General features: G+C 38.7%; 1 protein-coding gene across 21 annotated transcripts in view; it reads right to left on the minus strand.

The window, feature by feature from the left end:
- LOC109055356 (peripheral plasma membrane protein CASK) overlaps positions 1-25,167 on the minus strand; it is a 149,859-nt gene extending 124,692 nt beyond the window's left edge. For 7 of the 21 annotated variants that reach the window (XM_042731534.1, XM_042731515.1, XM_042731522.1 and 4 more), the window contains exon 1: positions 24,224-24,371. In XM_042731534.1, the coding sequence (XP_042587468.1) occupies positions 24,224-24,300 (77 nt within the window). In that variant the 5' untranslated portion in view covers positions 24,301-24,371. Of the gene's footprint in view, positions 1-24,223; positions 24,372-24,497 lie in introns of those variants that run through there. The other 14 variants (XM_042731532.1, XM_042731527.1, XM_042731518.1 and 11 more) reach the window with 7 other exon arrangements.
- Positions 25,168-26,520: the final 1,353 nt, after the last annotated feature.

Raw genomic sequence — 26,520 nt, forward strand, 5'->3', positions numbered from 1 at the left:
TACATTGATTTAAAAAAAACTGCTGGTATCAGATTGGATCAGTATAGTCACCAAATTACTTAACTTACCTTTACTTTACTTAACAAATGATCTATTTTGAATCCAAAAGAGCAATTTTTTTTTTTAATTTAAGAATGCAGACACATGAAGCAATACTGTTGTGACATCCTCACATGATAGGGCTGGTCAAAAACAGCCACATTAATTAAAATGATTACTTAACCTTTACACCAAAGTTCACATATTAACTTTCTGTATTAAAGTGCCAGGGTTGGGTATGATATCCCTCACCTTGTTTTCTGTGACTAGCGAACCCAAAGACAATCCTATGTCTGTTCATCTGCTGGTTAATAAGGCCTGAAGCAACTGACTGCAGAAGCTCCATCTCAACTGATACATCTAAACACCATGTTTTTCTAGATCTCAATGAAAGAGACAGAGAAAAGAGAGGGAGTAAGTGATTTGGAAATGAGGAGCACACTGGCTCTTGTCTGCTCTCAATTCCATTTGTAAACACATTGTCTCTCTATCTGCAGAGGGAGAGGAGACTGCAAATATTTGACAGAGACATGTAAATACTATAATGCTGACGAGGAAGTCTGTATTCACCCATGTGGTGCATCGGTAAAAGGAAAATGATGTGGTAGTGACCTCACCTTCCAGATGACACTGGTTTAAAAAAAAAATTTGAGTCTGCGTTTGCATATGGTCTAGGAATGAAATTGATATGGAGACGTTGAGAGGAGAACTGATATTTGCATGAGAGAGAGCATTGCCTTCAGTTTAGCTTAGCTTTTTTCGGCATTTAGTAGACAACACTGTTTAAAAAACAAACAAACAAAAAAAAAACGCACAATGTACTGTATTAATAAGAATGAGTTTACCTGAATATTGAATTATAAACTTTATTGTGTTATGTTTTAAGGTTAACAAAAATGTATGTGAAATTACCGGATGACTGGAACATCTTCCATTATTTTTATTATCTTTTATTATTTTATTTATTTATTTATTTGTGCCAAGTTTGTGAATGTTTGAATGTTTTGTGGCAAGTATGAACAGCTTTTTATTGCACATCTACAAAGGACAATCACTGTACTGACGTCAAGGCACTTCCTGTCTTGTCCAGGAATATTAAGCCCAGTGTCTGACCTTTTACATCCTACACACTATTGTGTTTAACAGATGGGGACAGAGGCATCTCATTACACCCTCTACTCCATATGGAGACCAGACACTGAGCTAAAGTGCTGTACAATCATATACATGTATATATTATTTTTATTATGATTATTATTATTACTATAAAAATAGTAAACAAATTAAGAATTTGTGTAAGTATTACTATTGCAATATTTCACTGTAAAATAAGATCTAGTATTAAGAAAAAATATTTTACAGTACAAATAAACAAATTATAATACTAATATTGTTATCTGTCTTCATTTCTTAATTTAAAAACATTAAATCATCAAGTTTTTATTTTGGTAGAGAACCACAGGGAGCCCTTAAAGCTCCTCTTTTGTTGGCACCAGCCAGTTTATAATAGCTTCTCATTACAAGTTTGGAAAGATGGCTTGCATTCCCAAATGCATGATATAAGTGACCCAAACCTTGTGTAAAGCAGCATTTGCTGCAAACCAAGCCACATTTAGACACTGAAAACACCAGAACACAGTTTGAAAGAACATAGTGGCATACGTGATGAGATGAGAAACTAGTAAAGAAGGAGGGGGGGGGGATCTACTCTGGACCTGTCAAGACATGCTGAGTTCCAGATGAGAAACACTTAATTACTACATTCACAAGCCTGCCAGCACTGACTTAAACACAGCTCGATAGCCTCCAGATAAATCTAGCGTAGCGTTAGTTCTGGGAAGTCACGTTAGTCAAGCTCGCATCAGCTGACTCTCAGCTGATCCCTATCTACATATAGGAATACGACACCTATCTAAGCATTCATATATAAGGTCCCTCAGTATTATCAGCAGTTTTTGCATTGCTCAATAGCTAATTACCCTCCTCCATCCCCAACTCCTCCTTTGTCAGTCAGGATTCAGCCTTCTGATTCTCCTTTGAATCAGACTAATTCTAAAATGTGTACATAACATTATTGAACTTTAACAATATCTGCAATACATTTATGTTGGTTCTGTTCTGCTAGGCGGCATGGATGCGAAGGGAGTTCTTGCCCAGAACGGAACCATACCGCCAATCCAAACTGAATGCTAATTGTCAATAATACTTGATGATAGTGGTCCTGACAGAAGTGTGCGTTTGGGTCAAGGTGATAAACCCTGGAGGCTTTGATTGGGTTTAACTCAGCACTCTGCCATTTTTACTAAAGATGAGCAAGCAACCTTAGGGGTCTTCCACAGTGTCCGTGCATTCTACATTAAAAAAAACAAAACAAGATATAGCACATGGAAAACAGAACACAGGCGTCCTGAGGAGTCTTTAACATTTGAAAGGCACAGAGCTTGTGGCACAAGATGTGTTGCAATCAGTCAAACAAGCCTGTTTAGTACAATGTTCAAGCACACAGACAATTAAAAAACAGCTTGGATGGACACAAGAATGCAACGTGTGAAAAAACACTCCTGATTAGTCCAATAACAGCAAATGCTTTCAGTTAAAGACTAAAGGAAAGCTCTTCTTTACCCAAGTAACGTAGTACCTTTCTTTTCCTGGGTTTGGTAAATGTGATTACAAGCCTATTTTTGACATCCCTGAAAAGATAAATATAGGTTAGAGTTGTCTATTTCTTGCAAGGCTCCGTGTTCAAGTCACTGACAGGGATAATGGAGAGATCTTGCTAATAGGAGCAGTGAGATTTCAAATCCAGGTTAGACTGGGAAGACAGACTGGGAGCTTTGCTCTTATACAGCTGACATTCATTAGCTTGCTTTATAACAAAAGCCCTTTAGCCCGAGCTGCTTTGACAACGAAGACCTTCTTTTCCTAAGTCACACAGGAAGTTATATCCCATAAGGTTGGCTTGTTTTTAGAGAGAAAAAGTGCTAAAGAGGTGTAGAGGAGAAAAGAGGCTCCCAGTGAAAATGATTTAGAGGGAAACTGAAGCACTGACAAAAGAATATCCCAGTGCAGAGCACATTGCTCTTGGATAGGAAGTGACATTGTGTGGGTAATGAGCACAACTGAGGGGTTAGCCATATTTTTGCTGCTGTGAGAAGCTGACGGCAGAGAGCAGGCCAAGAAACATCTCTGCTACTGACTAAACTGTGGAAAGGTATGTCTTCAGCAGTACCTTTTGTGTTTATCTCCTTAGAGAGAAGTAACAACAAACAACACAAGGTGAAGACCATTAACAGGATCTGAAGATGCAATTTTGCCCAAAATATGAAGCAGAAACGCTATAATTTTACTGTGAATTTAACATTTGGACAATCAAACAATCTTACTCAAAATGAAAAGGAAGATGAAAGGAGGAGATGTAGAGGAGAAAAATTATGATTTGTAAAATATGAATGAGAAGAAGGGGGATATACTTACAGAGGAATGATAATAGGAAGGGGTTAGCCAAGCGTGAGCGTGATTTGTGGGCAGAAGGGAGTGTCGCAGAGCTATTTGTCTATGAATTTTTTTGCATCCAGGCAGATTGCAAGCAGCACTCCATCCGCTCAGACTAATTATGCACCGTGAAAATATGGTTCACAAAAGTAGCAACACAGACTTCACAGCTGAAGAGATTTTACTGGCAGTTTGAATTAAGAAAAAGTATTAGCTTACTGCGAAAATATTTACATGCAAAAAGGTTAAAGTAGAAAACGTGACTTCAACACCACTGAAGCACCTGAGCAGTTGCCAACAGTCAAGATCCATGTGATTTGTTCCTCTGCCATACACTACAGAGAAGCAAAACTTAGTTGGTGGGTTTTTAAAGATTATCTTTAAGTCAACATCAGATGATGGCAAAGGTTATTTAATATATTATTTTGGATATGCAAAATATACAAAACACTTCAGAGAAAAAAATATATTGTGAATCTGTGATATTTACCATGACATAATAACATAACTACTCAAGAAAAGAGTGAAGTTTAAGCTAAGAGTATAAGCCTTATTTCCATGAGGCATGTAAAATCCACAATTTTTTATAAGCATTCATCAGTCAGCTGATGGTGAGTCCTAGAGACCTGCAGTCAGACTGAGCTCTGATTGTGGCGATAGTAAGAGAGGCGGGAGATTACAGCCCATTTTTCCTGAAGAATCACTATTCCATACAGGAAGCAAGTGCCCAGGGGATCAGCGCTAAATAATTTCAGTCCACTCTCCCCATAAGAGGATCTAAAGTTATTTATGCGGGCACTTTCACAATAAATAGATAAATACATATCTAAATAAGCCATATTAATAACAGAGGGGCGAAGACGAAAGGGGACTGCAAAACAGTTTGGTTAGGGCTCTTAGGAAAGCCTGGAGTTTCTGTGCTTATTTAAAGAACTGTTTTAGGAAGTGTTAGCAAAGGTGCTGATTGACTGAGACAAAGTCTGCTAGGGTCTTTATCTTAGTGTGAAAACTGCCTGCCAATTTTCACATTAAACGGTTCAATATACTGTCGCTATCTGGGGTCTTGCGAGGATCCTCCGTTATAGCTTTGCAGGTAAGTCTCTTGAAGCATCTTGGGCTGCGTTTACACTTGGCATTAACATGCGATCACCGTGATCCGATCAAGCAGATCGGATCATCAGTCAATCAGAGCACGCCGCGTTTACACTTGGCAACATCAACTGACATTTCTATCTGTCTTTCCCGTGCAATATTTAAATTAGTCTGTAGAGAATGGTCCAGCGCAAAATGGTGCAACCTGAAGTGGTGGGTTTTCTTTTGAAAAGCATTTTCAAATCAAAGATAAGTGCAGGAGTCTCACTAGTCTCCATCTTTTTTTCTGACAGTTCGCGAGAGAGGGGCGGCGTTTTGCGTGATGTCGACCTGAGAATGCAGACATGATGGCTGGATTGAGTTTACATTACACTGAGATCCAAATCACAATGCATCCTCGACTACCTCTGGACCAGAACAAGCTGATCGGATAACATTCCGATCAGAAGTGCGTTTACACTTGTCTTTTCAATGTGTATATGGACAACATCCGGATACAGGTCACATGTTAATGCCAAGTGGAAACGCAGCCTTGGAGACGTTGCCAGTTCTTCTGGATTTAGTCTGTCTCAGTTTGTTCTGTTACTTCATGTCATTCCAGACACACTGGATCATATGATGAGATCAGATCTCTGTGTGGAGCACTAGCTGTTACCAGGCTCCTTGTGCAAAAAAAAAAAAAAAAAAACCATTCTCACTCGATTATTACAATTAATGGCAAAATGAATGTTTGGAAATGTAAACTGATATTTCCTACTGACCCAATACAGCAAAAGATAGACATAACTGACTTAAACCATTTTTAGTTGGTGAAAATACTAATGTAATTTCAAGGATGTTTCAAGGTTATCAGAATAAAGACAGTATGATTACTGATTTTTGACCTTTCTTTATCTTTATTGCATCTCCAAGCCTGGCAGCTTTTCACCAGCGTGACTGATTTACATACAGCGGTCAGTCAGTGACAAGATTTTTATTAAAGCTATAAAACTGATCTTTGAACACAAGGAAACACCCCTGACAGCAAGTGCAAATTGTAAATTTTGTGGAAGTACATTAATTACACAACAGTGGGGGGTTGAAAGGTTACAAAAATGCACTCGTTAAGCACAGCCACACTTTTTGCATTTAGTGATGAACATCTTTGAAATGCTTTTTGTTGTGAGAGATAAATATTTAATTTTAACATAACTTTTTGTACTGAAACCAATATCTTTTGCACTAAAAATGTCATCATTGTAGATTTTGGTGAGCTAGGTACGTTTACCCTACTCAAAGGAAAATACAAGTCGCAGGTCACAGTATTCTGACATACTCACAGAAAGACAAAATACACAATATAATGCAACTTAATGTCAGTTCACACATCCTTTATCTGACTTTCAGCATTCAGAGAAGCAGTTCCTACCCGACTCGGGGCTCGGGACTGTGACCATTTTCCGACCATTTTTTCTGCCGGTGCGACTAATTTTTGTGAACGGTCGCACTGGCGTGACCACCGCATTGTCCAAGTCCAACTCGTAAGTGCTGCAATTATTGTTCCATTTGAGAAACATCAAACAGCAAACTAAAGCGACACGTTTCACCTGCACATCGCGGACCAGCTCAGAACAGCTTTACTCTGGAGAAAAGTTGATTTCGCGACACTGTTACTGCACAAATGCAACCGCGCTGCGAGATCCAGTGAGAAGCATTAGAATTTTAATTTTATGATAAAATTATCTATATTTCAATACTCCCGCACACCACCCCAAGCGCTACTAAATCTGCTCCTGGTGCCACCATCTGTAGAACTTAGTGGTGCTGGTGCCAGTGCTCTCAAATGTTAGTCTGGAGCCCTGCGTCTGAATATATTATTCAGCTCTTTACTGAACCAAAGTCACATTTTTCATTGTCAAATAGAGCTGTTTATCATCACATGGCATCAGTACTTCACAATTTTCATAAAGTCTGAGCAAGCTCTCCTTGAAAAGAGGACACAAGGGAGAAAAAAAAAAAAACAAAGAACTGCAATATTAACCTACAAACTTTAAAGCAGAGTAATCTTTTTGAGAGCAATTTCAGGAATTTCAAGCCACTGTATATAATGGATAAGCAAATATATAATTTTTTTATTAACTTCTTGTAAATACAGAACACTGTACACCAGGGTTCCTCAATTAGTTTTTGCAGAGGGCCGAATTCTGCCAACAATACCACAAGATAAATATTCCGATTTTTTTCCCCAGTAGTCTGTTTTATTCAAACAAGTATGAAATTTTTTTGCATTTAGATACAGAAGTACTTTGCCTGTTGAATATTAAAAACAAATGAACAAACAAAAAAATCTGGATCTCCATGTCTGCCATGCAAATCAACTGTTCCTGCTCATCTCCAGACTGGATCTCTTCTCTCCACTTTCCCTAATTAAAGATTAAATTATTAGATCTGTCAGCATTAATATTTTTATAAATTGTTTGAGGAGGTTCAAACTATAACACTATGTGTCCCAACCAGACACAATGTCTTTTCCATGTAGTTTTTGTCCTAACCTCCCATGACAGTGACATGTGACAATGAGCAACACGGAATTCTATTTTAGAAACCGTTTTTATTTTCTGCGATGTCGAAGCAGGAACAACATACAAAATATGACAGTGATAATCTCAGGTAATGACTATATGCTTTATTCAATCTTAAAAGTGTCTAATGTGAGTTTAAATATTTTTTTGCATTATCTTTATAGCAATAGTGAAAGCAACAATAGAAATTTTACATCAGATCTTGAAAATAAATTAGGCTAATTAAAGCAAACTTACGTCAAAACTGTGAACTCACTGCGAACCAACATCCATAATGATGGTATCACTCATTCACTCACTCAAAACTGTTCAGTCCATTCACATTTGAATCATTTATTTTCAGTATCCACTTTTCTTAACTTCACACTTGCCATGTTTTTGCTGTCACATCGTATACACTGGACGCGACAAAGCATTGCAAATCATTTAAACTTTGTGTCAGCACGTTGACTATAGAATAGACATGAATAGGAGGAGTCGGCAGCTTTCTGTCAAGGATTTGTTGTGCAGTGCTGCACCGCATCCAGTGTAGACAGCATCACTGATTATAATAAGTATTATTGTATTTTGCCACACATTTTTCGCCTATTGAGGAACCCTACTGTACACTAACAGATGCAGTGTTGTGGCAAACCACAAAGGGGCAGGCATGACGAAAATGGAATATAGGGTGGGAGAGAGGGGTCTGTGAGACAGGTGGCCTGAAGGGAGGAAATGAGGATAAGAAGGAGAGAGGGATAAAGGAGGGACAAACAGAAGGACAGATGGAAGACAGAAAGGAGTAATGGGGAATGATGGGATCTTCTCCATATGGACTCTCTGGTGGCTCAGATACAAAAGACAATGGCAAACTCATGCCAGTTACAGCTACATGAAAACCCCTGTAATTATGAGCCATGATCAAGAGGCTGTGCATTACAGTGATTTTACCATGCTAACCAAAAGACATTATGATAAAATACACTCAAGTTCAATAAAACATTAATACCAATAATCACTAATCAATAATCAATAATCACCAATAAACAATTCTGCCAAGTATGCACACCCTGCAAAATCTTCTGTCCATTATGATTACCCTAAATCAAGGCTGGGTAGCTTTAGTCCTGGAGGGCCACCGTCCTGCAGAGTTCAGCTCCAACCCTAATCAAACACACCTGGGGGAATATAGGATTGGAGCTAAACTCTGCAGGACAGTGGCCTCCAGGACCGAAGCTGTCCAGCCCTGCCCTAAATGAACACTATGGGCCTGTTTACACCTGGTCACTTCATGCATTTTTTCTGATCAGACAGCTATCTGATCGTAAAAAGACCAGGTGTAAATGCCCTCCGAAATGCATTTGAGGCCGATATAAATCATATCGCTCAAACCACTTCAGAAGGAGGTCTGGGACACATTTCAGATGAAACTGGACAAGTGTAAATGCATCTGGTTGTTGCAAACACATATGCAAATTTTACTCCTCCCAAAACATTAAAATAATAAACGTGTGAGAGCGTGTTATAGACTATATGACATTATAGTCAGATATGACAGCACTAATGCAACACGCATTGCTGCAGACCAGTAGCTGAGCATCTCTTCAGCAAGCCGATGCACAAACTGCAGCGAATGAAACAAAGTAACTGTGCGTTCACACCGCCGGCGTCGAGAGCGTCAAAAATCGCTCTGACGTAGATCAAATGCTTATCGTGTATTTAAAGTGGCCGCAAAGCAAACAAGCTTGTTGATCTTGTGCAGACTGACCACAATGAGCGTAACGTTATAAGTTAACCTCATTAAATATTGTTGTGGACGAAGTATTAAGATCCTTTACCTAAAAATGTATAAAGCACTGTAAAAATACTCTGATGCAAGTAAAAGTCCTGCATTAAAAATGTTACTTAAGTAAATATAATCAAGTATAAACATTACTTAATGTACGTATAATCAAGGAAAATTTTTAAAAGTAAACTGGGACTACTGTAGCCTAGTATTATTTATTTATATCATTAGATTATTATTCTTATATCGTTACTGCACATCAGCAACTCACCAGAAACATGAACAATTTCAGACACCTTGGTCCACGTATCATTTTTAATTATTTTTTTTATGTCCCTGTACGCAAACAGGGACACATCATAGATTACTGCAAACCCGCCACAGCAATAATCAACCTTTTGTTTTGAGAACTAATGTGGTTGGAGCTGCGTTCTCTATCCTCTCAAGTGGTGGACTTCTACGTTCTGATTGGTTGCTGCCCAACCACGTCATAGATCATTACCATAAAGTTGCCCTGATTTCAACTCTCCTCGACGCTCTCAACAGCCAAGTCGCGCCGCGTCGCTCCTCGCCGCTGCTCGACGCCGGCTCACATTGAAAATGAATGACTTCCGGCCACTTTGACGCTCTCGACGCTGGCGGTGTGAACGCACAGTAAGACGCAGACACTCAACACACAATCATCTTCATTAAAAGTAGTGTGACTAACCTATCTTTCCAGTGCTGATGCCGCGCACTCTCCTATTGCTGGCTTTGATTTTGAAATGAGCTTATAATTAATAAAATGCAGCGCTTATCTTTTGATTTCGTTGACATGAACTCCGTTAAATTTAAATATAGTGTGGGAATTGAAGATCGGATTTATATCCATTTTGCGACGACTCATTTATGTGGCCAAGTGTAAATGGAAATGTTTTAACAGATATCAGATATCTGATCAGCGAAAACACATGAAATGACCAAGTGTAAACAGGCCCTATATAAATGAAATATCACATGAAAAACCTAGCATTTTTAATCTTTCTCATGCAAAAGTGTGAGGTCTGTATATATTTGATTCGCATTAATATTGAACACTACGTTGTGACATAGGCATGGGCCGATTACCGGTTTCAAGGTATACCGTGATTTGAAAATGTCAGTTTCAAAACCACTAATATTTTCCATTATATCGTTCCTGTGGTATGCGCTGTTTTCCAGGTCTCCTCAATGACTGAAAGAGTAGGAATCCCTCAGGCTGAGTGCAGTGTAGAGAGTAACACTGACCCCTCCTCCTCCTGATGCTGCGAGTGAGCGCTCAGTGTCGTGTGTGTAGGATGGCCGAACTTAAGGCCCGGGTACACTTCAGCGTTTCTTTCCGTCTCGCGCACAGTAGCGTCTGCTTTAAAAAGTATATAACCCGCAGATGAGCATGGACGGATGAGCTCGACACATGCGTAGTACCACGGGGTGCGTGGCTGTCCGCGAGTCTTCTTGATGATGAAAATAACGTAATGCCGACGATGCGCGGACGGCCGAAATATACTTTGGCCCTTACGCGATCGGCAACTGGCCGTTTTTTGCCTTATTGCAACTCTCTGTTCGGGACTTGAACAAACTGCATTCCAATGCAATCATTTTCCAAAATGTCATTTATGTGAAAATATGAAGACTGTTAATGCCCGTTAACACAGGCCAGAGACACTGAAGACGGACGCACAGAGAAAAATACTGTAGCAGGACGATCACTCACTGTTTATGATGAACTATTGGAAGAAAATCATCAATATTGATTTGGGGGTTTATATGAATGTATAAATAAGCTCCAGAGGGGAGCTGACTGTCTTCTGAAAAGTTTACATGGTATAATTTCACAAAGCTTGTCAGAACATTCTGTTTTTGCTTCAAATTGGGTTCAAATTTGCTTCAAATTATGTGTATGATTATTATTATATAACTAAATGATATGAAATTATATAAATGATATGTATATGAATTATATAACTATAATTAAATAACTGTAATTACAGATTTAGGTTAAATAAAGATGTCAGTCTTTATTTTTTTCTTTTTAGAAAACAAATCAAAGAAAATAATAAACTAATTCTACTGTTTATAATATTCTGTATGTTGCTCATTTTTACCCAGTCATTTAAAAATAACACATTTCAGAGCTGTAACAATATATATATATATATATATATATATATATATATATATATATATTTTTTACCCAGTCATTTAAAAATAACACATTTCAGAGCTGTAACAACAATAATGTGATACCGTGAAACCGTGATATTTTTGTTTAAGGTTATCATACCGTCCAAATCTCATACCGGCCCATGCCTATTGTGACATTGACAACTTCCCCTGACCTGTGGCTGGCCAAAAGGCACAGCATTTATGTGCTTCCTCTTATCATGGTCCACAGAGAAGTTTTAATTAAATAATATGATTCACACATATACAGGATAAAGGCTACAACACTTTCACTTTCCTCGTAATGTGTGAACATCAAGTGTTACCCTCACAAAGAACCATACCTATTATAGATGCCCGTAAGTTGACATCCTTCACATTGGTTTGTCATTGTGAGATACCTGATCAAAGCAAGCACCACTTCAGGTCAGGGACTACTGAATTCACTTTGCCTCTGACTCACAGCCGCAGTAAAATTGTGCTGAGTGGTTACCTAGGAAATATAGTTAAATTTAAGCCAGTCGTTTTTGAGCTGTCGGCCCAGGCTGCTGTGTATCTTGGCAAAGCAGCAGGAAATGACTTCAGTTCAAAAGGCCCACCATGAAAGAGGGAAGGGGGAAAAAAGAAAAAGACATTTATAAAAGCTGAAAATGGTAGTGTCTGCCTCAGCAACTCCAGTGGGTCAGTTTGGCCTGTCTGTGTAGAGTCAATAAGGCAAATGTCGTGTGTAGCATCCAGACTGAGATAAGGGCTGGGGTCTATCAGAGAGCAGCTTTAGGGGCAGTATACACAGCAGTGATTGACAGGGGGAAAGAATGAGCCTAAAGCCGATGACATTATCACTTTACTCACACACATACAATGTAGTTAAGAGTTCTACAAAGAGAATACTACCATTATGTTACTGTGATACTGGTTAATTATGAGCATCATCACAGTAAAATAAAATATGCTCCCATTACTCCCATTTTAATCACACAAATGATGTTTTATTAACAAAGTTCAGGAGAAGCACGTTCAGATAATTAACACGAGAGGTGCACAATCAGTAATCAACACAATTAACAAGATAATAGGTGTGTATATACTAGGGCTGGACCAGAATATTCGATTATTCGAATATTCGATCGGTGGGTTGGCATTCGATTTTCAATTTTGAGATTCGAATTATCTTTTTTTTTCTTTTTTTTCTTTTTTGAACACCTGGCATCTCCCACGAAACAGTTCTCATTCGCCCTTGAATATGAATCGCCCATGAGTGAACATCATGATTTATTTCATCTGGAAAAGAAGACAGAAATGCCAAGACCTCAGCTGTTTGGGAGCACTTCAAATTGAGTGAGGACAAGACAAAGGCAGTGTGCCAAATATGCAATTTGAAACTGGCCTACCACAAAAGCATGTCAAGTTTGAAAAATCACCTGAGTTCTGTAAGTAGTATTCCTATAGTAGCCTATATTGTTGATGTAGTAAAAAAAAAAAAAAAAAAAAAACACAAACTGCTTTTATTCGGCATGTTAATCAGTAATTTTACACATGACTCTTAACAGACGTGTGTTTTTTTTTTTATCACTAGTGCAGTGTCCGTTCTCAGAGCATATAATCCCTGAGGCGTGCCGCTTCTGGCTCACACTGTTCTGTAGTTTTTTAAAAGTTTATTAATTCTGAATGTGTTGTGTGTCCATATTGCACCAAAATGCGACACTGGACTCCCTTGGGTCCGCAGCCACACACCCGTCACGCGTGAAGTCGACTGGATGAACGATTCTCGACATAATACAAATGCAAACAGACAGACAGACAGACATAGATTCCTGCCTTTATTACATCGTGTCTACACTGGACACAACAGTTGTGTCGTCTCGCACCGCAACAGCTAAAGTCTGTCTACACTGGACATGACAAATCACCATTGAAAATCATTTGAAATTTGTGTCAGTAGGCTATGTCCTAAATAGACCGCAGCAGCAGTTTACTGTCGGGAATTTGTCAGCCGCGCGCGCTGCATTCATTGTAGACAGCATAATAGGTTCTATTGTATTTTGTCGTGTCGCTCACGTCCGGTGTAGACACAGTGTTACAGAGAAGACCAAAGTGTGCAGAGCGGGCCATCGCCATCTTGGCAGCGACCAAAAGGCGGGAGCTGGTTGCTGAAGCCACGCCCACCTAGCGCGACGGCAGTGTTAGCAGCGGCAATCCACCTGTCACTCACGTGGCCACGCCCTTAATTATGCAAAATACTTTAAGGCTTAATATAATTTAAACGAATGAGTTATAAAAAAATTCACCCCCCTCACAATTGTCATGAAGGGCAAAATTAGCTATATAGACCAAAATCATTTTTTGCAACAGGCTGTAAACATGTTTTTTTCTGCTCTTAAGTTGGGCATTTTAACATGGAGAGTCTATGTGATTGACTCCCCTCTGCAGCCAGCCTCAAGCGGACAGTCGATGAATTACAGTTTTAGTCACTTCCTTATTGGCTTCACGAGAGAGAGCGCGAGGTTGCCGCTTGGTTTATACCCAAACTATAAACTTTTATCCCAGTACTTATGTTAATTAAATGTCTGTAACACAGAAATAATGATGTGTGGTTGAAAAGACTTTTTGTGTTGCTCTTTCTGGATCAGCAGCAGCCTGAATGATTCATTAACACGGGCAGCGACAAAACGTGCTTCTCACGCTCCACTGACACTCGCAATTAGGGCTGGGCGATGTATCGCATCGCGTTCATTATCGCATATAAATCGCCTTCGATAATGAACGCGATATTGCGTAGCTTGTCAGTGATCTACGGCTCTGTCTGTTAAATGGCGCTCCATTTGAAAGCAGGTGATGGCGATTTAGCGCTAATCAGGGAACCGGCTTTACTGACGAAATGCACGTGACAATCGCATGCGATATATCGCCCAGCCCTACTCGCGATATGAAACAGTTTTAATAGACATAGTTGAATCGTTGTCTTTCAGGAATAAGATTGCATGTGTGTTTGAATTTAGATTGCGATCTTTAAACGATTAATTGTGCAGCTCTAATGAAAACTGCAAACTGTTTTGCAGTCTGATTTCGTGGATCTCGTACCACGAGATCTCGTCACATCCATAATCAGTTCTTATTTATAATAGCAAAGATAAAATAAAAAATAGCTGTATTGTGATTATTAATATAGCCTAGTAATTAATAATAAGAAAAGATGGAGGACTGCACTCTATCAACTTTAAACAGTTGTAGCTCAGTCATTTTTTGCCAGATTCCAACAAATCATGAATAATTTTGAATGGAGAAATGTTTTTTCCTTTTCCAATTGTTCATTGTGACTAATTTTGTCAGCACAGGTCACATTATTCTAAAGAGGAAGCACATGTGGAGGCGGTAAATGAAATCACGATTTGAGCGTGCGCGATTTCTAAATCGCTTTATACACAAATCCGCCGCAAACTCTATGGGCGCCGCCATCTTGCCTGCCGCCATTACTGCGTGCCTGCGAAGTGTGACGGTGTGACACTTGCCGGTGCCCTCTAATGACATTTCAATGAAAGCGGATCCTGCTCATTAAAGAAAATGTCTGGTGAAAGGGAAAATTTGGGTAGATGATGTCAGGCAGTGGCCAAAACTTACTGATAAAGGGTAATTTATTGACAACATAATGTAATAATGTATAAATATGTAATGTATTATTGTAATTAAGAAGTGTATTAATTGATGACAACAATAAAACCGAACGCTGTCATTACTAGCTGTGTTGTTAATATGTTAACAAACTTCACAAGTTTCAAATAACTATTAGGCCATCCTTAAAATATTCTTGTTTGCCATAACCGACCCTGTCAATTTAGGACTGACCCAATTAATTATTTTTTTCCCCTTTTTGTCCGACCGACTTGCCGACTGTAATTGCGTTAAGACCCACCGATTTTTTTTTACTCTTCAAACTAATACAAATGCAATAAAATGTGAGACACACGCAATTGACGCTTTTCACACGCTCTCACGCCACACATCCATGTTCTCACGCACAGAAAAATCGCGAGGCAAAGAGGACACGGAGACCGACAATCTCAGCTCTCAGATTATGTCAATTTTATTATGAAATTCAAACAATGAATACCGTTTTGGTGCTTGTAAACGTGACGCGACAGATCCCTAGCGGCACCTGAACTGATCATCTCTAGCTAATAGTAAAGAACTCTGTGTAATCCGTATGGCCGTGAACATGGGCAGTCAATGTGCAACAAAGGTTCGTGGATTTCACAAACGGGTTTATTCCATGCCTGTAGTTTTGTGGTGTTGTTAAAACAGCCAACCACAAAACACACTCTTCTCGGCATCACTGAACAGCATACGTACTAAAAAAAAACTAAATAAAAATAACTTTTCGTACAGCTATATTCTGCTACAGCCGCCTACGGGACTAACGCTACTTCTGCTACTTCCTTAGCAGCAAGGCACGCAGTAATGGCGGCGCTGCTTTACTTCCGTGTTTCGCCGGATTTGTCTATAGCACGATTTTCCGCGGTCCCGACCTCCTGCAGAATGCTATCTCATCCAATCAGAATGCAGCGCACCTAAGTGGAGCACGAGAACAGAAAATTCTGGGCATATGCCTAACTCTAGGTTCACACTCTGGCTGTGATGCGTATTTTTTTCCGAGCCCATGTTAAATGGATCAGAGCATTCACACTGCACGCGGTAAAAGATGTGAACAGAAAAGGTTAGAAATCGAAAGGTGCGAAAAGAATGGATATCTAGCTCATGAGCATAGAGAGAGCTGTGAGTGAGTGAGTGAGTGAGTGAGTGAGTGAGCGAGAGGAGACATGTTTTAATTGCGCACACTCTCTTCGGATGAGAGCAGCGTGTATCTGAGCACGCGTGTCTGGTTTTGTGACAAAGCAAAAGAAATCTGCGTGCGAGTGGAGAGATTCGCGCATTATTTTAATGTGCTTTTGCGTTACAATAATGCGCTCTCGCTGCTGCTTCTGCACCGCATACACATACTGTATACGCACTGCAAACGAAGTACGTGTGAACCTTGGGCAATAAATATATTTCAGCACCTGAGGCACCTACAATGAGCTCTATGACCAATGCATGGCAAAAAAAAAAAAAAAAAAACCCTGGACACGGGTTTTATTTTATTTTATTTTTATTTTTTGCCATATGTCTAGACATTTTGTTTGACATCTTTACTTAGTGATTATTTTGACTTATGTCTGTTCTAGAGGCATGTTACAACTTTTTGATAAAGCTCTCATTGGTTTTCTTTTGGAAATATGTTTCAAAATTATACTGAATGCATTTATGACTGTAAAGCATGTCTGTGTGTGTCAAAATCGTGATTAAAATCGAAATCGCAAAATTGATCAAAAAATCGTGATCTTTTTTTTTTTTGTCCATATCGCACAGCCCTACCTTATACTGCATTACCATTCTGTACAAAGCATGCCTATCTTAGTGTTGCAGGCAGATGATGTAGTGCTCTCATGCACAGGCCTGAAACATGGTGGAATAGAAGACACATTTCCAGGGAGCACAGGACACAGAGCTTTATGAAACAAGGGCCTTATTCGGAAAAAAAATTAACATCATTCCTTAGTGACTTATCAGGAATGGCATGTAAATGGGATTAAAATGGTCGGTCAATAGGGATGTTCAAATTTAACCGGTTAACCATTAACCGATCGTTAAGAATTTTGACCGATTAATACAATCAGTTAAACAGTTTAAAAAGTAATTTATTTATTTTCAGTAATTTATCAAATTATTTAAAAAGGTTTGTTGCATGGTTAAAATATGATACACGTATAAAAAAATTGTTTTTTAGAGAAAAAAACAAGTCGCAAATAATAAGTCGCATTTTATTATTTCATTCAGAAATAGGCCTAATGCAGACACAAAATGTTTACAAACATGATAATAAACTGTAAACATACATGGCTATTTTACTTCCCCTCACTCCACAACAAATCCTTTCAAATAACAGTATTTAGAAAAGAACAAGAATAAAAAATAGGCCTTTCAGAAGTTATAGCAATATAAACGACAAGCCAAAACGAATTAATTTAGGCTAAAATGAAACTGAAACCAACGTTGGTCCTCTCATTCAACACAAAATCAAATGTTCCCGTATTCGCGATATTTGAATGCCAAATTATTATTTATTATGTAGCCTACTTCACTCGCGTTCCAATATCCACGTGAAACAAAATGTTTTGCATAACATCACAGCGGTATGGTGATTACACTTAACGGCACAGATTTTACTACATATTTAAACTGAGCAGTATGTTTTTTTTCTCCATATGTTTGACTGAGTGTATTTTAGTATGATAATGAACAGGCTGCATTGTCAAAATAGCAAAGCTTAACTGTGTGTGCGCATGCGGTGCCAGCGCAATCACTTGAATTTTTTCCTTCTAACAGTGGAAGCAACTACTCCTTTTAAGTCATGAAGATAATCAGATTTGTAAACGGTTCACCTTTATTTGTGTACGTTCACAATAAAAACAAATCTCTGTGCATAAAATGGGATGCTGCTTTCTGCCATTTCTATTCACTGAATGTAATTAAAAAAAATCAAATCGAATCGAGAGCTTGTGAATCGAAATCGAATCGAGACATCTGAATCAATACCCAGCCCTAATGATGTCACACTTGTCCGTGTGTGAAGACGTTGCGCAGGGCAAATCCGTGAATGAATGTTCTGAAGTGAAGTAAACTTCAACAGATTTCCCCTGCTCAGGGAGTCAGCATGTCAATGGGAACACAGTTAATGCACGGAGCTCACATCTAACGAGCTGATTATCTGAATCAGGTGTGTTAACAAAGAGAGACATAACAAATATGCAAAGCAGGGGGTTGCAAGGACTGGAATTGAGAACCGCTGCTATAGTCCATTGCCACTTCACAAATTGTGACATCAACACAATGTAGATTTTAAACCCGGAAAATATCGCAAAAAAGCTTACAATTAATCAGTTTTCTCCAACAGTTAAAATTATCGGATGCTAACGTTGTCTTCTATGTTGTGCAACACAAACACCTCTGCTAAAATCTCAGAAAAAGAAGTCTTGGGTTTCATGACCCTTTAAACAGAATAGAGGGCCAGTTGTCTTCTCAGTGAGGCAGGGAACCAGGCTTAGAACATGACGTTCTAGATTAGGGCTGCACAATTAATCGTATTTTAATCTCGATAACAATATCCAACTTTCTCGATTAATTAAAAATAATCATCACGATATTGGCCGGCTCGTTATTTATCCTGAAACGTGTTTTTAATTTGCCATTTGCGTTATCTTGCATTGCTAACAAGTCTTCACTAGCGTTCATGCTTGTGGTTGCCAGATGTGAAGATCTTTAAGCCCCAAAACAGAGCTTTTCTCCTTTAAGGATAAACTTTCTGCCCGGTGTTTTATTTAATTTGTGCAATCTGGCAACCCTGTGCACGCTCACTGATGGCAGAACAATCGCTGATGATGATATGAAAACATACGAGTTTAGCAATCTCTCCACAGCGATATTCTGCTTACATGAAAGTGTCATATAGACAATGTGTGTTTTTTCACAAGCCATTTGTACTGTTTGTGTTACCAAATGTGCCATGATCAAACTTTCATTGAGTTTCAATAATGGATCTATTGTGTTTGAGGAATAAATGTGCTTTTCCTACCTGTGGCAATACAATAGGGAATGTACATACATTGGAATTGTTGGAATATATATGAAGAGTTTCTAAAGTTTTTACCAGTTTTCGTGTTGAAAATAGCATGGCAATGTTAGTTTTCAGTGTGTATTAAAAATCTTTGAGCAAATTTACTGTGCGATCTGAGTGTGTCTTTTTCCCCATTTGCGAACAAATTGTAACTTAGAAAAATGTAATGTGAATACAGATGACAAAACACTAACCAAAACCATGAGTTTTGTATTATCATAGTTGGTTAAAGGAAGACAGAGAACAACCACTCAAGGTAATCCAAACTAAAAAAAAAAAAAAAAAAAAAATCCCTGCTGAAAAAAAAAAAACAAAAAAAAAAACCCTAAAACCAGCCTGACCAAGCTGGGAGACCAGCTAGCAGTTTTTTAGCAGTTTTTTTTTTTCAGTAGGATAGAATAATCGTTATTAATAATCGTGATTACAATTTTAATCAAAATAATCATGATTATCAGTTTAACCATTATCGTGCAGCCCTATTCTAGACAAGGGCTCAACTTTGCTGGCATCAGAACCATTTAAAGACTCTGGAGAATTTATTAACAACTTACAACCAGGTACAACTCAAACTATGGAAACATAAAAAAAGGGACTGCCAAACAAAATGATTTTTAGTGGGTGATTCCTATGCTGATAACTAAAGGGTCTAATGTAATAATTAAAAAATATACTTAATTACACAATATTATTTATCACACAATACATCCAATGAGAAACTTCCACTTCTGTTAATGAGGCAAGAAGGCCAATACCAAAAATAAGTAACCAATATCAGCTTATCACAATATTTTATGCATGAAACTAATACCAAAATCCATGACAAAATCCATCCTTGTATGACCTCCAAAAGACCACCAAGATCTGTTGACAAAAAAAGTCTTCTAAACAAACTATATTAACAAAGCTGTTTTAAACTAGTCCAGTATGTCCATGAAAACACAGGAAATTAAAATCCAATGCATGGCAAAAAACAATGTGTTCTGGAAGAAGGAATATGATGAAATGCAGAGGAAACTGCCTCCGTTCACGTTTAATTTCACACAGCACCTTAATGACATTAAAGGAAGGTAAAATTTGTTAAAACCTGAGGGACAATGCCTTCACTAAAAAACAACCTGCTGTCCACATCCGCCATGGCACAGATTGCCAAAACTCAAATCATAACAATATAAAGCTGAAGTAAGTCACAACACTGTCAAACTTAATCACACTCCCAACATTTTGCTCAAAGCTAGATGCTCAAGCAAGGCAATTCGGTGATCTTATGCTCTCATCTGGGTCAGTGTGTCAGTCAGCCTCGAATCAAAGTCAGTGACACACACTTACTGACCTCATTACCACCCCCCCCCCCCACGCTCATAAAAAAAAACACTAGTGAAGACAACATGCTTAGCATGCTGTTAATGAACGTTAACACTTGTTTTGAGGGGTTGAGGTGAAGTGTGGGGGGAGCTTGACTTTATTACAACATTTTTCTTCTGCAGCTGGGGATAAATGAAGGTCAATTACTGATGGTTTGTGGTGCTTTCACAACAGAATCCAGAATCCTGGTGGTTTTATGAGACCGGAGGATAGTTTGATTTGTTCTAAGTGGGGACTGACTAACCTGCAGGAAACCATGTCAGAGTTATCTATGGCTCAGTGGAAAAAAAGAAAGCTGTATGAAAAGGTTTCGTTAGGACAAATATGTTATATCAAATACCTGGATGTATGAAAACTTTCATAGGCTCAATCACACAGGAGTCTTAAGACTTTAAACACATGAATCGTGTTGTGCTAGGCTGCACTGCCAGGTCTAACAGAGCTAAATCTGTTGTGCAGCACACTGTGGCCTAAAACTCATACAGTGCATAAAAAACACAATGACTCTGGACTTAAAGCCCACCACTTGGAAGTAGTACACTATATTAGATAACCAGTAACCATATATACAGAACCAAATTCAGCCACTAAATCCAACTCTGTGCTTTGGCATACTACTAGTGCCCGCGCCTAATAGTTTGCAAAGCCATCTGCCATGGCTGTATGAAACTCAAACAATGAATAGATTTCCAGTTTTTATTCCCCAAAACATCTGTCCTGAACATGAGAATGCAAAAAATAAACATAAATATGTCAGTTCTACTTTGAAAAACACAATATAAATGGCAACTTGGAAGGTTGCAGCTTTTAGTGTTTTACAAACAGACAGAGAGGCCAGACAAAATATCAGTGAAATATGGCACTGCAGGCTGGTTCGGTCATCTATCCTGACCCTGTGTGTCCTGTGCTATATTAGCAATCTGTGCTGTTTATAATAACAACACATAATAACAGACATAAACACAGCACACACACACACCCACACCCAAACATTTTATTAAGCTTATGGCAAGCCCACACTACATGATTGAAAGACTAGCCGAATCACTGTGTTGCTCACACTACGCAACAAGATTTCTTCTCATCTGTTGTTGTCTTGTCATAGCTGCACGCATACTACACAACACAACGCTAACGAGGTGCACACACTACAAAACATTCAGTGAAGAGGCGTTCCCGACAATCAGCGAAAATACGTTTTCTCACATGAATTCTTGCGAGAAATTACAGCAATTAGGCCATTTCTTCAAGCATGGACGATCAACTGGCTCTTCAATTGGTCTGTGCAGTTATTTTATCCGAAAGAAAGAAGAAACCATGACAAAAGAGAATATGACAGAAACAATGGCTTGGAAGACACTGACAACAAGGACTGTCAGTACTGCAGAAAGAGTTGGAGGTAATTAAACAGTACAATGAACGTGGTAATATTTACACAATCTATGCATTTGTTAAATTTATTTCTAGTTAGTTGATTTGATTAATTTGTGACTTTTCATTTCTGTTCATAAAGATGCATGATAAAGGCTACTAACGTGACTAAACAAGGGGCGCCAATGTGACTGTCCAACGCACAAAACACCAGGCCTAAAAGCATCTTTTTTAATAAAAAAAAAAAAAAAAAACGCCTCGGGCTTGTTTTTTTGTTATTTGATGCACCACGGTAAGAACTGGCCGACCAATGAGATTGGCGCTTTTGTTCACGTGCCTGTAGCTTCTAAAGTTACAGTAAAACACGACTTGGTAGCGCTCACAAAGACCACAAAACGGTCTTGCCGAGCACACATTGATAACTAACGATGAAGGAGATGCAATGAGGCATGATGAATGTAGAGCTGCTGGTCTCATTGGTGTCTGAACACAAAGGGTTTAATGACAAACGGGACAGCGACTACAAAAATCTCGATAAGAGGGAGTTGTTATGTCGAGGAATTGCAGATTAAATAGGATTCGATGTGTACCGGGGTATTTCTGTTTTTCATTAAGCGCTATCTAATGTCAGGGAGTGAATTTGCACATTCACTCAGCTCATCGCTAGCGAAAATCGCTTGGGTATGAACACACAAGACACATCAAAAAACCCTGGCGATAAGCGCGCACGATAATCGTCCCATGTGCACGAGGCTTAACAGTGTTTATACCATCAGCACTGTGATTGGCTGGATCAGTTCCACCCTGTCATTGTGTCGCTCACATTACGAGATCACGTGGCGATAATGATAGCGCCTGTGATAGCTCGAGACAGGTTCGGATCACGTTGCTGACCTGCTCATACTTAACGAGCTTCAGCAACCGCAACGAGCACTGATTTGGTCACGATCAGGGGGTTTTGTCACAGACTGTGGAAATCTGTCCGTGACAGCAAAATCCAGCCAAAAATCCTGTAGTGTGAGCCTGGCTTTACACTGGCCTACGGAGAGAAGCAGTGTCAGTGGGAGCGTATCTGCTTAATGGACAGCATCCTCTTTCCTTTCTTTACCTCCAAACTCCACCATGAGGCCTCAGGGTGGCCACGAAACAAGAAAGTAGATCACAGACAGTGCCAAGCCACAGAGACAGACAAAAAGGATTTCAATTTTGTGTATGTGCATCACTTTGAAAGAAAATGAATCAGTCCATGGCAGAACAAAATAAAGGCCCTGTAAACAAAACTTACAGTACTACAGGTATTTTTTTAAATAAGGCAGAGGCAGCCTAAATATATCCTTGTATCAACATACAATATGAAAACAGTCTATCAACAGTATTTCCATTTTTTGCACTGCCAAATTTTGATTGGCTGAAAATTTGTATACCCAAATTTTTATAATGTGCCCCTAAATATAGTTTAAGCAGAATCCACTGCAATGCTAACTATATGTTGTTTTGTTATTATGAGACAGCTACATGTACCAAACTGCTTCTAATTACAAACTCTGAGTACCAGAGTGCTATGTTGTGAGCTCTAATTACATGGTATTTGAAATGTACATGCATTATTGTCTTTACATCGAAAGTCAAGCAAACACTTGCCCATCAGTGACAGCTGGAGAAAAACTTGGTTATATAACACAAAAACACGAGATTGTCTCATAACAACAGCAGTCAATAGTTCCATAAGTACAACTACAACCTGAAAATAGTAAGACAACTGTGTTTCGGTTTAATATGAAAGGCTCCAGGCCTGCTGATACATGTGCTGTGCCCTTCACCACAGCAAAAAGTCACCAAACTCGTAATGTGGCTTAACAAAGCATTAAATCAGAAACAACTTTAATCACTATGGTGTTAGGTCCCTATAGCTTTATTCCCTAAAAGGTTCATTTCTTATTACTTTAAGCCTAACTACAGCTGTACTGCTCTTATAATGATGTGACACTGACCACAAATGTGGTTAAACTAGGTACCACTAAAAAATATTTTATTTTGTGTGAAAGAAAGTGTTTCTAAATGTTACAGATGACTGGTGACTTTTATACATATAAAATACTCTTAACGCATGTTATTGGGTAGTATAATTATTATTTAGTATTATTGTGTCATTGAGCAAATAAAATAAAATTTTACAATCAGTATTGAATATTATTTTTTGAATATTACACTTAAACACAAAAATAATCTGCATCATATATGTCATACAAAAAGCAGTACATCTCTACTGAATGTAGGGGGAAATTACAGCACATTAGGTAAAACATTAATGCCCATTTTTGTACATTCTAGTGTTTTTAAAATAAATAACGCATTATAATAGCCAGAACTCAAAAGTCATCCAACCCTGACCACTCAATATAAAAGACATGCAGTGGCTATTAACAATGACCAATAACATAACCACACACTAGCATGACTGCAAGCACAAGTCTAATAATATTTCTGGATATAACACCCTAAATGCCAGATGGCACCTAGATCTCCCTTAAAAATGCATATGACTCGGTTTATTCATCACAATCCTTTGCAGATATCATCAGTGCTGACAGCAATAAATGTGGCTATGCAAAATCGCTCCAGTCTTGTACACTAGTTGTGAATGGCATCTACCTGCATGAATGCTGAAAGTACAGACTTCTCTCATTTCTCACACACGCCACTCCCATTCCTCCTGCTTCAGACAACATGCCGATTTTTAAGAGTTACGACTGGATGTAACGGTCATATATGTTCGACAGCAGCATTGCACCACAACAACCTAAAATGCAGTGACAACTATGACGCTCGTCTGACATTAGACACAAAATGCAAAAGACGCAGCTTGAGTTGCAGATGCACATTCGCCCGTGTGTCATTATAAAAGTGATCAAACCGTGACACTTACTTCCCAATGACCTCGCACAGCTCGTAAACATCTTCAAAGAGCACGTCGTCGTCGGCCATGGTCCAACAAGACCGGGGAATTTACACTCCCCCCAAAAATCCGTCCAAATGGTAAATATATCAGAGGATTACAGCGTAGATACTTCAGAGTAACAGGAATGTGTGTCGAAAAGAAACGCTGACAGCCGACGTTACCGCTCTCCGAATTCCGATAAACAAGAAATTATTGATTCCTGTCGGTTTTAATGAAAGGAAAAATATCCGTTGGAGGTTCGGTTGAAGCGGGCTGGCGGACAGTAGTGAGCGCTCGGTCCGTTTGAGTCGCTCTGCCCCACCTTCTCCTCCCTCTCTCCCGGCCCCCTTAACGTTAATCCCGCCGCCACTCGAGGCTGAGGTAATTCAAACGTTAAAAACAACTCCAAAATAATCGCTGTTGAAGTCACGGAACCAGGTGGGTTAAGTGGACTAAACGCTAAACTAACTAACTCGATTCTGTCGAGCCCAAAAAAAGAACTACACGCCGTTTCTGGGATAAAATGTAGGCTGTTATTAAAGTGCGCAGTTCAGTTGATTCTACTCATTCTACCCACGCGCAGGGCTTCGCTGAGACGCGCGAGGTTTTTCCCTTGCTCGCTGCCGTTGCTCTAGTTCCCCCTTCACAACTCCAGCCAGGGTTGCCAGATCCTAGAAAAAAATCCAGTCCAAAGCTTACTCAAACCCGCCCAAAAGGAATGCAAATTAGCCCCATTTCTAGCCTGTCCAATCACAGCTGACGGCTGCTTTATTCCATAAATGTCCTTTAAATAATATTTTATTTATTCTATGTTTTGAATCTTAGCAAGACACGTTTATTTCTTGTATGTGCATATTAAATTATTTAATTTGTATTTTATTTATATTTTTATTTTACCCTTTCTTTCATTCAGCACTTTTCATGATAAAATTAAAAATTAGGGCTGGGTGATATGGCCAGAAATATTATGACAATATTTTTTTTCATATCATAGCAATATTTATCACACTATTCATTTACCATTATTATGGAAGGAAATGCTTTGAGAATGCATATAAACATAACTTGTTTTTTTTTCATAAATTCTTTCAAGCCAAGTTTTAATTTAGGGCTCCATGAAATTCACTTTATTTTCCCCTAAATAATGTGTTTTCCATTTTATTTATTTTGTGTTTTATGATTTAATACAAATTTACCAGGGAGAAAAACTGTCTAATGAAATTGGTAATAATATAATAAAATATATAACAATTAATTTACAACAAAAAACATTGCATTTTTATTTTTATCTCAAAACATTAATAGTAGGTATTAGTATTAGTCTATTATTTTGAAAAGTACATTTTACTATATCATAGTAACATATTTCTGTTAAAAGATTATGGGGATGGAGATTAAGTTCATGAAGTGCGAGGCAAACGCTGAAATCACTGTGAGCTTCACGTGTGTTTGAGTTTGTAGACAAAACTATAACTTATAAGCGACATGCTTTGACTGGCTTGTTTATTTCTGCTGTGTTAAAAAATAAAAAATAAAAAAATAAAAAAAACACTTAACACCTGCTGTGCTCTGGGTGAAACTCGCGTAATAGGTTGTGATGTGGCATCCTCTCCATTCTTAAGTTGCCAGGTATAAATTCCAAGTATAAAACACATTAGTAAAAGGATATATTTGAATTTTTATTTGTCTATAAATAAACTTTAGGCGGCCGCGCTACATTATAAAAGTATCCCAAAAATCCGCAACATGCGGCTCTGCAATTTTTCCCGCGACTGCATTTACAAAAAAGCCCAATTGTGTGGGAAAACCGCGACCCTGGCAACACTGACTCCAGCGCTGCTTCTCCCAGCTTCCAGAAAACCCCAACTCCTCCCACTCAAGGTTATGAAACTAGATCGCCTTACGCCATAATGGCTCCCGCAGGACTTTTGTATTCCGGAATTCCTGCATAACCCAGCACTACGGCTTGAGCCAAAATGACGACCAGGCGTCTCAGAAATTGTCTGCCAAA

The sequence above is a fragment of the Cyprinus carpio genome, chromosome B9 (assembly GCF_018340385.1).
Source record: "Cyprinus carpio isolate SPL01 chromosome B9, ASM1834038v1, whole genome shotgun sequence".
NCBI classification, from domain to species: Eukaryota; Metazoa; Chordata; class Actinopteri; order Cypriniformes; family Cyprinidae; genus Cyprinus; species Cyprinus carpio.